The sequence below is a fragment of the Carcharodon carcharias genome, chromosome 32, assembly GCF_017639515.1.
Source record: "Carcharodon carcharias isolate sCarCar2 chromosome 32, sCarCar2.pri, whole genome shotgun sequence".
Lineage (NCBI taxonomy): Eukaryota > Metazoa > Chordata > Chondrichthyes > Lamniformes > Lamnidae > Carcharodon > Carcharodon carcharias.
This window is the reverse complement of record NC_054498.1, coordinates 20,202,843-20,216,902: the sequence shown is the minus strand read 5'-3', so window position 1 is coordinate 20,216,902 and position 14,060 is coordinate 20,202,843. Positions and strand designations below refer to the sequence as shown.

Genomic DNA, 14,060 nt, shown 5'->3' with positions numbered 1-14,060 from the left:
TGACGTGGTGCTCCAACAATCCACACAGCCATTCAATGTCAAGTATTCGATAAATAAGTTCCCGTATCTAATTCAGAGAAATGCGTCCAAGAGGAAGGAATGGCCTTCGAGAATTCCTTTAATCTGAAACAACTTTCCAAAGAGGGTTACAAATAGCTTTGGTAGCAGAGTAATAACCAATGAAACCTCCACCTTCGCACACACTATGCCAAGCTGGAAGATAAGTTAACAGACCCCCATACAACTCAAGGCTTTATTACAGGGAGGTGGGGAGCAGGTCACTCTCCAACACCTCTCACTGACACCTCCAGCAGGCAGTCCAAGGAGGAGTTCCTTGTCTGTCGCTTTGGACATGCTACATGGAGTGGAAGGTCACATTATAGCCCTACTGTTGACAAACCAGCTGCATTAACATGCACTAGTCAGTCAATGGGTCACACGTAGAGGATTGCATTGATAACAATTCATCAAGATTTCTTCAAACCACCGGGTAAATAAAATGTCTTGAGTCCTTACAGGTAGCAGAACCAGACAGTCTGACACCAGTGAATTAACCCCATAACTGCCAATAATTCAACCTTTGTTCACCAGGATTAAGCAACAGCATTTAAGGACACCGGGGAATTCATGATTCAAATCAGAACTCAACTCTACAGGTTTGGTTTTGTGGTTCTACTTATGCATTGAAACTTACTACAATTAACTCACAGTGCAAGTGGTTTTGCACAATACTTGTTAAAAACAGAGTGCCAGAATTGAGAGTCAGGAATTTCAGGAAATACAGTCCCAGGCTGGTCAAACTAGGAGAAGGAAAGGAATGGCAGGGGGTCCCATATTACTGCTCTCATCTTGTTTTTCAGCAAGAGGTGGCACGATGAGCGTGAGGGGTCTTACTGTCCTGCTTCTAGCTACTCCTATCAGAACATCTGCTGTCGGGGTACGTCGATGATTTTCCATGATTGACTATGGGGCTTATACTGTGTGAGGTCACAGGTGAATGGCCAATCACCTTCCTAAGTGTCATGACTGTGCCCCGGGTGCGTCACACATTGCTGGTCTCCGCCTTCTGGCTCACTGGTTTCTCCTACCACATACCCCTTTCGATGTGGGTGCGCGGCTTGACAGGGGATCAAGGGTACTGGCATTCACAAACATCTCCCACGTACCCCAGTGAGTGGTGTATGGGGTAAGGGAGAGGGGGTGGTAGGGAAGGGGCCAGATTGCTTCCAAGGTCTGCAGCAGTCACTTGTATTTTATTTGTTTCAACTGACATATCCCGCAGCTAGCCCACCCCGTTTACTGAGAGGAATGTTTTCGTGGCCTTACAGTGGACGAGAGGCCGATCCAGTACCTCACCAGCGGAAGGCATGTCCTCACTCCTTGCAGGGATTGTGGAGGGACTGTGCCAGCTTCCATGCTGCTGTACAGCTCTTGTCCACAGCTCATTTAGCAATAATTCTGTTGTCCGTCAGGTTTCTCATTCAATCACCTTTACTCCAGCTCGCTTTAGGCTTGAAATATTTCAAATTTTATATAGTGACCTCTACCTCAATGCTTGCTATCATTGTGGCAATGGACACTTGTTCACAGATGAGATCAGTGATTAAGACGTAGACAGAAGCTGGATGGTACAGAGGAGCTGTCCTCATCAACAAGGCAACATTCCACCACATAACCCTGGGCAAAACTGAAATTAGAGCAGGATCAAAGGGAAATCCCCAAATGGTTGGAATCACACCCGATGCCAAGAAAGCCCAGTGCAATCAGCAGGACAGCATCATCTGGTTATTCCACTTCAGGTGCTTCACCAATAATCTTTCCTCCACCATAAAGTCACAAAAATATTCAAGCTTGGGCTAAAAACTGGCCGGCAGATGCCAGATTGTGAAATCAGGGGGAAAACTCTCCATTGGATGGGGAGTTATACCTAGCACAAAGGAAGACGTTTGTGATTGCTGGAGGTCAATCATCGCAGTCCTGTCACATCACTGCAGGAGTTCTTCAGGGTAGTGTCCTCGGCCCAACTATCTCCAGCTGCTTCATCAATGTCACAAGGTCAGAAGTGGGGATGCTTGCTGATGATTACACAATGTTCAGCACCATTTGCAACTCCTCAGATACTGAAGCAGTCCATGTCCATATGCAGCTAGACCTGGATAATATCCAGGCTTGGATTGATGTGTGACGTGAATATTACTTGCCACCTAAGTGCCAGACAATGACCATCTCCAACAAGAGAGAGTCTAACCACCTCCCCATGACATTCACTGCCATTACCATCGCTAAATCCCCCACTATCAACATTCTGGGGAATTACTATTGACCAGAAACTGAACTGGACTAGCCATATAAATACTGTGGCTACAAGAACAGGTCAGAGGTTGAGAATTCTGTGGAGAGGAACTCACCTCCTGACTTCCCAAAGCCTGTTCACCATCTACAAGGCACAAGTCAGGAGTGTGATGGAATACTCTCCACTTGCCTAGATGAGAGCAGCTCCAAAAACACTCAAGAGGCTTGACACTATCCAGGACAAAGCAGCCCACTTGACTGCCACCTTAAACATTCACTCCCTTCACCACTGACACACAGTGGCAGCAGTGTGCACCATCTAAAGATGCACTGCCGCAGCTTACCAGTATTCCTTCAACTGCACCTTTCAAAGCCACAACCACTACCACCTAGAAGGACAAGGGTAGCAGACACATGGGAACACCACCACCTGCAAGTTACCCTCCAAGCCACTCACCATCCTGACTTGTAATTACAATCAACGTTCCTTCACTGTTGCTCGATCAAAATCCTGGAACTCTCTCCCTAACAGCACTGTGGGTGTACCTAGACTACGTGCAGCAGCAGCTCACCAGCACCTTCCAAGGGCAATTAGGGATGGACAATAAAAACTGGTCTAGCCAGCAACGCTCACATCCCATGAATGTATAAATTAATATAAGGTTAATGACCACCTCAGGCAAGGGAGGGCCCATCTCTCTGTCACATTCAACACCATCACAATTACAAAGGCGTCCACCATCAACATCTCTGTGGGGAAAGGGAAGGAGCGAGGTGTCACTATTCGTTAGCTGGACCAGCCACATCAATATAGCGGCTACAAAAGCAGGGTAGAAGCTGGGCACTCAGACAAGTGGATCAACCTCCTGACCTCTTGAGGCCTCTCTACCTTCTGGAAAGCTCAAGTTAGGCATATGATGGAATTCACACCACTTGCCTGGATTGGTGACACCATAACACTCAAGAAGCTTTTGCCATATCCAAAACGTATTGATTGGTGCCTATCACTAGTCTCAATATCCACTCCCTGCATCAGCAGTCTGTCATATATAAGATCTACAGAATGTGCTACAACTCACCAAAATAACTGCTCCCCCCCATATCCTCCCCCATTCTTACTTGGGCATATATCACCATTCCTTCATTGTTATTGGATCAGTATACTGTAATTTCCTCCATCACACCATTGTGGGAGCGCCATTAGCATAAAGGCTGCAGCAGTTTAAGCAGAAAGCCCACATTCTCAGGGCAAGCCAAGATGGACAAGAAATCTGGCCTTGCCAGCATCGATCACATCCAAAAACAAGGAAAAATAATAAAATCACCATGCCATTCACTATAAACAGGAACTCACCACGTGTTCTATGCCACTGTATTCTCCCTCTGTGTTTTCTCGAATTGTAACAAGATCCACACCACTATACGGAGTCTTAAAACCTTCGATAGATACACAGGGGCGGACATTTGCATAAAGATCAAAGGTCTTGCGAAGTAGCAAGTTCATTGAAGGATGCCCTGCTGCAATAGGAGTCTTTAAGGGCCCTGAAAGATTCAAACATTTGCCAGTGAGTCATCCCTGCAGTGATTAAACAAACACCACAGAGAATCACAGAATTCTAAAACGAAACAAAGATAAATGCACGTGTTTATTCATCAGTCTTTTAGTTCAAGTTTAAAACTAAAGGAAACCTGGGAACAGGTTACCTAAGAATTGCATCAAGAGCCTAGGGTGTCCCGGTGGAATATGTTGCCAGGTGGTAAGCAGACATTTTAAGACAATATACGGCATCAGAATTCACAAACCTCAGATGAAACTAAGTAAATGAGCAGATACACAGCCCACGTTGAATCAGGGAAAATACAAGTCATTTCTGACACAAATGATTCATTTCTGTTCTTAAATTATACTGATCTTAAGAACTAAAAGCTGCAACACAAAAAAAATTCAAATTTATTTGAGTCAAGTCATTTTTAGGATGTAGGCCAGCATTTATTACCCAACTCTAACCTGAATGGGTTGTTAGGCCATTTCAGAGGGCAGTGGAGAGTCAATCACATTGCTGTGGGTCTGGAGTCACATATAGGCCAGAATGGTTAAATATGGTGGATTTTATTTCCCTAAAAACACAATCAAATTCTCTAGCTGCTGTGATGGGATTTAAACTCATGGCTCCAGGCTTTTGGATTACTAGTCCAGCAACATAAGCACGACACTATCATACCAATCGGGTTGATAAAAAATCCTTTATTTCGAGCAAGTTGTGGTTACGGCAAACTCCTCAGGACCATAAAGCCTCTAAACCTATGTTACACATAATTTGAAGCTATTAAAACCTTAACCTACTTTTCATGATTTTGAACACCTCGTATCAAATCTCCTCTTAATCTTCTTTTAAGGCTGAGTTAGATAGATTCTTGATTGACGAGGGAGTCAACGGGTATCGGGGATAAGAAGGAAAGTACAGTTGAGTTACATTCAGATCAGCCATGATCTTATCGAATGGCAATGCAAGTTAGAGGTGGCAAATGGCCTATATCCTGCTCCTATTTCATATGTTCTCCAGTCTATCCAGGTAACTGGAGTTCCTCACCCCTGAAACCATTCTTGTGAATCTTTTCTGCACTCTAATGCTTTCACATCCTTTCCAAAATGTGCTGCCAAGAACTGGACAATACTCCAGTTGAGGCTGTACCAGTGTTTACCATAACTTCCTTGCTTTTGTACTCTGCTCCCCGAAATTTAAAGCTCAGGATCCCGTATGTTTTATTAACTGCCTTCTCAACCTGCCTTTCCATCTTCAATGATTTGTCTACATACACCCCTAGGTCCTTCTGTTCCTCCACCCCCTTTAGGATTGCACCATTTTATATTGCCTCTTCTCATTCTTCCTACCAAAATGAATGCCTTCACATTATCTGCATTAAAATTTCATCTGCCACTTGTCCATCCATTCCATCAACCTGTCTATGTCCTCTTGAAGTTTATCACATCCTTCTCACGGTTCACAATATTTCTAAGTTTTGTGCAATCTGCAAATTTTGAAATTGTGCCCTGTACACCCAAGTCTAAGTCATTAACATACACCAAGCAAAGCAGGGGTCCTAACACTGACTCCTGGCGAATTCCAATTGCTGTGGGTCTGGAGTCACAAACAGGCCAGGCCAAATAAGGACAGCAGATTTCCTTCCCTTAAAGGACAGTGAACCAGATTGGTTTTTATGACAATCCAGTAGTTTCACGATCGCCATTACCAATACGATCTTTATATTCCGGATTTATTTCTTAACTGAATTTAAATTCTCCAGGCAGGATTTGAATTCAGGTCCAGGCCTCCAGGTTACTAGTCCAGAAAACAGAACCACTACACTATGATATCATACCCCACTTGTTGGATAAACCAATTTCTTTATTCAAGTAAGTTGAGGTTATGACAAAGCCCTCAGGATTAAGCTAAATTATTGACCCCCTTTACAAATAATTTGAAGCTATTAAAACCTAATCTACTAAACAATTACTCAATAAACCAGACTGAATATTTTAAACACACAACAGCAACCAGATCGGAATAGAAACGTGTGTGTTGCATGGAAGTTATTTAAGTGAGTGGATGGTCACATTATGTTTAGGGATCAACATGAAGCAAAGACTGCTGGAGAAATGTGCTGAAGGCCCAAACCACAGCCCAGACTGACAGAAGACAAGTTACCCCCTCCCGTGTGTTTAAACTACAGCTCTCACCCACACTGTGGGTGGTGTGGAAAGAAATGTAACTGAGTGAGAGAGAGAAGTTTCAGCACTGGGAGTGGGAGGTAGGGAGGGTAAGGAGAGGAGAGATGCCTCATTCCTCCCAGCAGCTGGTTCACGGTGATATAGGTACAGGCTTAGGAGGGCATCACCTTCTCCAGAGACAAGGGAAGCAAGGGCTTTCTCCTCTTCCACCCTGCTACCAGCCATGCCTCTAAAAAACAAAGCATTCCAAATGGCTACCCAATACAAACTAACAATCACACAGCATGGTTTAGCTCCAGCATCTACCTTTCAATCCAATCTTGTTTGCATCCATGGATTCTTTAGCCTCCGGAGGAATGATCCATTTTCCGCTGGATGCTTGAATAGCTGTAACAGTCCTCTCCTCCCAACGAATGGGAACCTTCCAAAAAGCAAGGAGATTGTGTGAACAAGTTGCTTTCATCCTCTGGCTACTCCTGCAGCTCTAATTGTTTCTCATTGCCCCAAATGCACTTAGGGTGAATGAGATAACTTGCCATGAGGTAACTCTGACACAGGAGATACAACACTGAATACCACACAGGTGCTTTGTTTGGCAAACAACACCATCAACCACCACTTTAAAAATGCAACAATTAGCAAACTGTTACTGTTGTAAAATGTCATAGTGCTATCAATCCCCTTTATCCCCTATATGGTGCTCCTATTAACATTTACATTAACTTCATTTACCAACTTATAAAAAGACTATGAAAAGGAGCTGTGCCTCTCAACTTTTCAATCCCTGCTCCTACCCGGACCACTTCTCCCCTTCGGCCACTCGATAAATGCAGCACTGAGGTGATCATCCAATTCCAAGGGACAAGCTGCTTCCTTGCTCCTGAGGGTCAGCAACCCATCACACTGGCACCACATCAGGTGCTAGAGGCGTGGTAGTTCTGGAGCACAAGTCTTGTCAGGGACCAAAGCCTTTGTATCCAGTGCCACCAGCCGTTATTGGGGGGGGTGGGTAGAGGCAGATGGCAAAATGGAGTTGAGACTACAACCAGATCAGCCAAGATCTTACTGAATGGTGAAGGCTCGAAAGGCTGAACGGCTGACTCCTGCTCCTAAGTCCTATGTTGCTATATCCATTATTGATAGCCCACGAACTGGGAAGCAAGGATCTGTTCAATTCCAAGATATAAGCTGCGTATTATGGGAGAATGGTTGGAACTGGAGGGTTTGAATGTAGTGGTGCGCTCTCTGCTGGCAATAAGGTACTCTGCAGAACCAATGTAAAATGACTCAAATTACTGCAGCAAAAGTACATGAAACAAATTCCAATTTGAAGGCCCCTGCAGGGCTAAGACTGTGCGGTGAGACAAAGATAAAGTATTTTTGCTATGGGGAAAATCGCTGTCCTGAAGTGAAGGGGCAGGGAAGGGAGGGAGAGAAAGACCACAAGAAATCAGAATTTAAAACTGAAAATACCGGGAAGGTACAGCAGGTCAGCCAGCACGTGTAGAGAGTCTGACATTTCACAATGATTGATTCCATTATTTGCACACTGACTCAATATTTCCACAATTTCTGTTTAAATTGCTCTGAGATGGGGAGTTTTAGTGATGCTACTAGGCTCTGGGATTCTAGCTTCTGGAACTGAAGTGTAGTGAACCAAATTGGTTGAAGATCAACAACAGGGATGCTGGGGACCTCAGGAGAAGGTTGAGATGGATCATTCACTTAGCACTTCTAGAAAGCACTATATTAATGCAATTTTTCCCCACCAATTTGTGCACAGCAATGAAATAAGTGCTGCCTTAATGAGGAACAAAGTCAGCCAGGATACCTGCCCAGCTCTTTTTAAAATTGTGCCATGGAATCCACCTAAGAGGGCAGGGTCTTTGGTTTAATGTCTCAATCGAAAGACGGCACCGCACCTCCAACAGTTCAGGACCCAGTCAGCACTGCTCTGGAGTACCATCCTGAATTATGCACTTGAGTCTCTGGAATGGAGCTTGAACACACAACCTTCTGACTCAGAGGGTGCTGCTACCGAGCCACGCGTGATATCTTAATAGCCCCTTTGCAGATGTCAAAATAAAATTTGAACCCCTAAGTAAAAACACATGGCAGGAACATACTCCAAAAACTTCCCCTTCTGTGTCAAGTTCATTAGTGCATTCAACAGAGGAAAACAATCACTAATGTTATAAAGCAAAGTGTTTATAGAGAAGGAAATTAAAAATCTATTGCGATTAAGGAGAAAATGCAAAGTTATAACCTTAAAACAAAAATCATTTGAATAAAAAGTATTTAAATTCAAAATATACATTATACAATCATCCCATTAGCAAGAATTTAAAAGGCATTTACTTCAGCAGCGTCAAAGATCTTCACTACAGCTTCAGATATCTCTGGACCAATGCCGTCACCTGGGATTAACGTTACTGTCCGTGCCTGAATAGAAATATAAATATACAGGTAAACAAACTGGTGAGCACCAAATTCTGTTGAAGGCAAGAAACAGCACATGCTTTGTGCAATGATTCAGCCATATCTGCTGGTGGTCCAGTTGCTTTTGCTTGTGGTTTAAAGCCACTTCGAACAGGAGTTTTTCTAAATGCATGGAGCATGGAACATAAAGATGGTGTATGGAAACAAGTACCAACTGGTCTTGTACCAGAGGCTGCAAGCAGGCTTTGTATCAATACATTCTTGGCAATGTTTCCAAATAAAAAGATAATTGCTCAACCCCATATTTAAAAGACATGTTACCGGCACAGTAACAGCACTGCGCTTTTTGTTAAAAAACATCCAACAGTGACCATCAGGTTTGGTAACAATCCTTCAATATATGAAGTGAGTTTTTAAGCCTATCCACATCCATTTCATAACTATTTAATGTCGGAAGAATTACCCAGTGGCATCAATCAGTCACTTGCTAATTCCTAAAAGATATTTGTAATGACCTTGAGACCTGTGCAAACTACCAAATACCTCAAGTGCTTTGAGATTTCCCACGGGTATCACAGTCATTTGATACTTATGTTGTTCCTTTGCTTAAAGTTATTGGATATACAAATCACAATCAAAGATCTAAAACCCAGTATCAGGCCTGCATTATCTAAACACATCAGCCATTGCCAAACATCATTTACCCTTGAAAAGTCACTGCCACACCAGCAAGAGAATCTTATTCTGAAAGCAGCACACTCAACGGAGGTGCAGAATACCCACTTAATGTCACAAACAAGGGGCACCCAGTCACCAACACACACAATGCTTGGAGCATGGCAGTTTCAAACCCAGAGACACATCCCTCTACAGCATGTATGCCTGTTTATTCAGGTAGTGATACAACAGAAACGTTAATACTTTAGACGACAGATTAAGTAGCACAGCTGGATTAGTGATGAAATTGCAGTGAGGCAACCATAATAAGTGAGCCGAATCGGATATCACCAGTGACATCCTGAATAATATTCAGTACTCTGTTGCAGACACACAGTACTGGTTTATCCAGCACATTATTTCTTACCTGTCACACCACAGGTATTTAATAGTGTCCAAATCCTTTCAGATGCCAGGAATAAATGAACGTTTACAATTTTTAAAAATCCCATCAAGTTTCTTATTTGTTTATCACCCTCTGCTAAATACATTTTGGTTGAATCGTTAATATAGGTTGGTTTCCCTTGTTTTCAGTTCTGGAGTTCTCTATACAGTTGAGAAACAGGTTACCAATTAATCAAAATGCCTCACAATCCAAAATAAAATGCATCAAACTTTCCAGCTGCCTTTCAACGTTAGCACTGAACTTCTACCTGTGCTGAACTGCCTCCAATTACACCATATCCCTGTAAAAGCAGAATGATGAAATTGGGAACACGACTCTCCAAAGCTTCATCTAATGTTAGTGAGAAAATCAACAGCCTCAGTCAGTGTTTGAGGTCATCAAGGAATACTTCAGATTTCAATTTAAATTTATCCACCAGCATTCACACTGCTCAAGTCCTCTCGACATTCGTCCACTGTTGCCGAGTCAAAATCCTGGAACTCTTACATAGCAACACTGGGGGAGGGGGAGGCAGTTCCTACACCACATTGCAGCAGCTCAGAAAAAGATAAGGACAACTGGGAACGGGTAATTTACAAAAAATCCGCCTACACTGTGCATATAACATGCTGGCACACTGCCTTGAAACACTTGCCAAGATTTTCTGAAATAATAGCTAGCTCTGTAAAGAAGGGTCTAGACTGTATTGAAGGGATAGTGGTGGTCAGCAGTAGGTTGATAGAATGTACTGCTAGATAGATCACCGAGAGAATATCAGAGCCGCCTAAAGAAGCACAGGATCTCCGGGTGGGGTCTGTGTGTGTGTGTGTGAGAGAGGTCACCCTGACCTGGGATACTAACATCAGACAGGCTCCTGGACACGGGGCTGGGATTCTTCACCGCTCCCAACACACGGCAAACCTGAGGGAACAGAATGGGAGCAAGGTCAGCCAGACCCAACTCCCCCATTCTCCGCCCCCTCATCCCCTTCCCTCCCCTCCCATTCCACACCTCCTGCCCCCTCATCCCCTCCCCTCTCCCTCATCCCAACCTCCCTCATCCCTCAACCCCCCTCATCCCTCAACCCCTCGAGCCCCCTCATCCCTCAACCCCTCGAGCCCCCTCATCCCTCAACCCCTCGAGCCCCCTCATCCCTCAACCCCCCTCATCCCTCAAGCCCCCTCATCCCTCAAGCCCCCTCATCCCTCAAGCCCCCTCATCCCTCAAGCCCCCTCATCCCTCAAGCCCCCTCATCCCTCAACCCCTCAAGCCCCCTCATCCCTCAACCCCTCAAGCCCCCTCATCCCTCAACCCCCATCATCCCTCAACCCCTCGAGCCCTCATCCCTCAACCCCCCCTCATCCCTCAACCCCTCGACCCCCCTCATCCCTCAACCCCCCCATCCCTCAACCCCTCATTCCCTCCTTTCATCCCCACCCCCCCCCTCCCCCTCCCCCTCCAACCCTATCTCCTTGCCCCCAGCCCGGATTAGGCCCGCGGCCAACTCGGTGCCCATCTCCCTCGGACGGCGGTTCCCCTTCCGCCCGCCGGCCCAGAGCCCATGTGGAGCCGGCGACGCTCGACGTCACTCCCCAGCCTCAAGACGGAGCTGAGGCGTGGGAAAACCCAGGGCCCCGGCCCCATCCCCACCGGCCGGTTCTCCTCACCGCTCTCCGCCACAAACCCGCTGCCATCTTCACGCTGCAGAACCGGCTGCTCCCCCCCACTGCCCCCGCGCTGGTTATGTTGGAACGCGGCTTCCCGCCAATCAAAGCCGCCCTGCAGCACAAGTCCCGCCCTCATGATTATCATTGGTCGCAGCTTCTGTCAATCACAGACCTCCACGGTAACTCCCGTTCCGATAGGCCCCGGCTCCTGTCAATCATTCTGACCGACCTCGCCTCAAACTACTGTCAATCAGAGCCACTTGGCCCCGCCCTGTCAGTGCCCCAGACCCCGTCCCCTGTCAATCAGACCCTGTCCCGCCCTGTCAATCAGAGTTAACTGGCCCCGCCCCTGTCAACAGTGGCTAACTTAGATTTCTAGCCAAATATTGCGGATGTTGGAAATCTGAAATAAAAACAGAAAATGTTTTTAGTTTGTATTTATAGCCCCTAATTTTGCAGTGGAAGTCATCTTTCATCCACACAAAGCCCTTGTTATACATTGTGTACTGTGTGAGCAGTTCTAAGCAACACACCTTAGGAAGGACCTTGGAAAGAGTGTGGTGTAGATTTACTAGAATGATAAAAACAAAAACAAAAGACTGCGGATGCTGGAAATCCAAAACAAAAACAGAATTACCTGGAAAAACTCAGCAGGTCTGGCAGCATCGGCAGAGATGATAAGAGTTGATGTTTCGAGTCCTCATGACCCTTCAACAGAACTAGGTGAATCCAAGGAGAGGGGTGAAATATAAGCTGGTTTAAGGTGTGGGGGGAGAGAAGTGGAGGGGGAGTGTGGTTGTAGGGACAAACAAGCAGTGATAGGAGCAGATCATCAAAAGATGTCACAGACATAAGAACAAAAGAACACAGAGGTGTTGAAGTTGGTGATATTATCTAAATGAATGTGCTAATTAAGAATGGATGCTAGGGCACTAAAGATATAGCTCTACTGGGGGTGGGGTGAGCATAAAAGATTTAAAAATATTTTAAAATAATGGAAATAGGTGGGAAAAGAAAAATCTATATAAATTATTGGAAAAAACAAAAGGTAGGGGGAAGAAACAGAAAGGGGGTGGGGATGGAAGAGGGAGTTCAAGACCTAAAGTTGTTGAATTCAATATTCAGTCCGGAATGCTGTAAAGTGCCTAGTCGGAAGATGAGGTGCTGTTCCTCCAGTTTGCGTTGGGCTTCACTGGAACAATGCAGTAAGCCAAGGACAGACAGCTCCAACAACTCATCGACACCAACACCCATCTAGGACCCTATACCCCTGCCTGTCCCTCCGTCTCCACCCCATCTTCCAATCCCAGCCCCAGCCATGTATTCACTATACCTCCTGACCTTCCCCTCTCCGACGCTGAATGTTCAGTGCTTAGCAAAGGACTTAGTTTCATACGCTTACGCCCTCACCTCAATGAATTTCGGGCTCGGCACGATGCTGAACTCTTCTTCCACCGTCTTCGTCTCCGGGCTCACTTCTTTGGGCAGGAGTCCTCTCCCCGTTCAACGGATCCTTTTACCCACCTCCAATATTCTCCCTCCACCTGGACCCCTCCCTTTGGATTCTTACCTTTTCTTGATCTTTTCATTGAGAACTGTCAGCGCGACATTAGTCGTCTCAATTTCTCTGCTCCTCTCACCCATTCTAATCTCTCTCTCTCTGAACTTACTGCACTCTGTCATCAAACCCGCTGACAAGGGTGGTGCTGTTGTTGTCTGGCGCACTGACCTCTATCTCGCGGAGGCTGAGCGTCAACTCACAGACACTTCCTCCTACCTCTCCCTGGACTATGACCCCACCACTGAACATCAAGCCATTGTTTCCAGGACTGTCACTGACCTCATTTCCTCTGGGGATCTTCCTCCCACAGCTTCCAACCTGAAGTCACCCAACCTCGGACGGCCCGCTTCTACCTCCAACCCAAAATCCACAAACAGAACTGTCCCGGCAGACCGATCGTGTCAGCCTGTTCCTGCCCCACGGAACTCATTTCTCGTTATCTTGACTCCCTTCTCTCTCCCCTTGTCCAGTCCCTTCCCACCTACATCCGTGATTCCTCTGACACCTTACGTCACATCAACAATTTCCAGTTCCCTGGCCCCAACCGCTTCCTGTTCACCATGGACGTCCAATCCCTCTACACCTCCATCCCCCACCAGGATGGTCTGAGGGCCCTTAGCTTCTTCTTCGAATAGAGGCCCAAACAATCCCCATCCACCACTACTCTCCTCCGTCTGGCTGAACTTGTTCTCACACTGAACAATTTCTCCTTCCACTCCTCTCACTTCCTCCAAATAAAAGGTGTGGCAATGGGTACCCGCATGGGCCCCAGCTATGCCTGTCTCTTTATGGGGTATGTGGAACATTCCTTGTTCCAGTCCTACTCTGGCCCCCTCCCACAACTCTTTCTCTGGTACATCGATGATTACTTCGGTGCTGCTTCATGCTCTCATCGGGACTTGGAAAAATTTATTAATTTTGCTTCCAATCTCCACCCCTCAATCATTTTCACGTGGTCCATCTCTGACACTTCCCTTCCCTTTCTTGACCTCTCTCTCTCAATCTCTGGTGATAGACTGTCCGCCAATATCCATTACAAGCCTACCAACTCCCACAGCTACCTCGACTACAGCTCCTCACACCCCGCTTCCTGTAAGGACTCCATCCCATTCTCTCAGTTCCTTCGTCTCTGTCACATCTGTTCCGATGATGCTACCTTCAAAAACAGTTCCACTGACATGTCCTCCTTCTTCCTTAACTGAGGTTTTCCATCCACGGTCGTTGACAGGGCCCTCAACCATGTCCAGCCCATCTCCCGCGCATCCGCCC

General features: G+C 46.0%; 1 protein-coding gene across 2 annotated transcripts in view; it reads right to left on the bottom strand.

The window, feature by feature from the left end:
- The window catches only part of idh3a (isocitrate dehydrogenase (NAD(+)) 3 catalytic subunit alpha), a 28,100-nt gene extending 16,764 nt beyond the window's left edge, over nucleotides 1-11,336 (bottom strand). The window contains exons 1-5 of one of the 2 annotated variants that reach the window (XM_041178651.1): nucleotides 11,231-11,319; nucleotides 10,425-10,484; nucleotides 8,381-8,464; nucleotides 6,329-6,443; nucleotides 3,647-3,834 (exon numbers count right to left, since the gene is read on the bottom strand). In XM_041178651.1, the coding sequence (XP_041034585.1) occupies nucleotides 3,647-3,834; nucleotides 6,329-6,443; nucleotides 8,381-8,464; nucleotides 10,425-10,484; nucleotides 11,231-11,257 (474 nt within the window). In that variant the 5' untranslated portion in view covers nucleotides 11,258-11,319. Of the gene's footprint in view, nucleotides 1-3,646; nucleotides 3,835-6,328; nucleotides 6,444-8,380; nucleotides 8,465-10,424; nucleotides 10,485-11,230 lie in introns of both variants that reach the window. The other variant, XM_041178652.1, reaches the window with a different exon arrangement.
- Nucleotides 11,337-14,060: the final 2,724 nt, after the last annotated feature.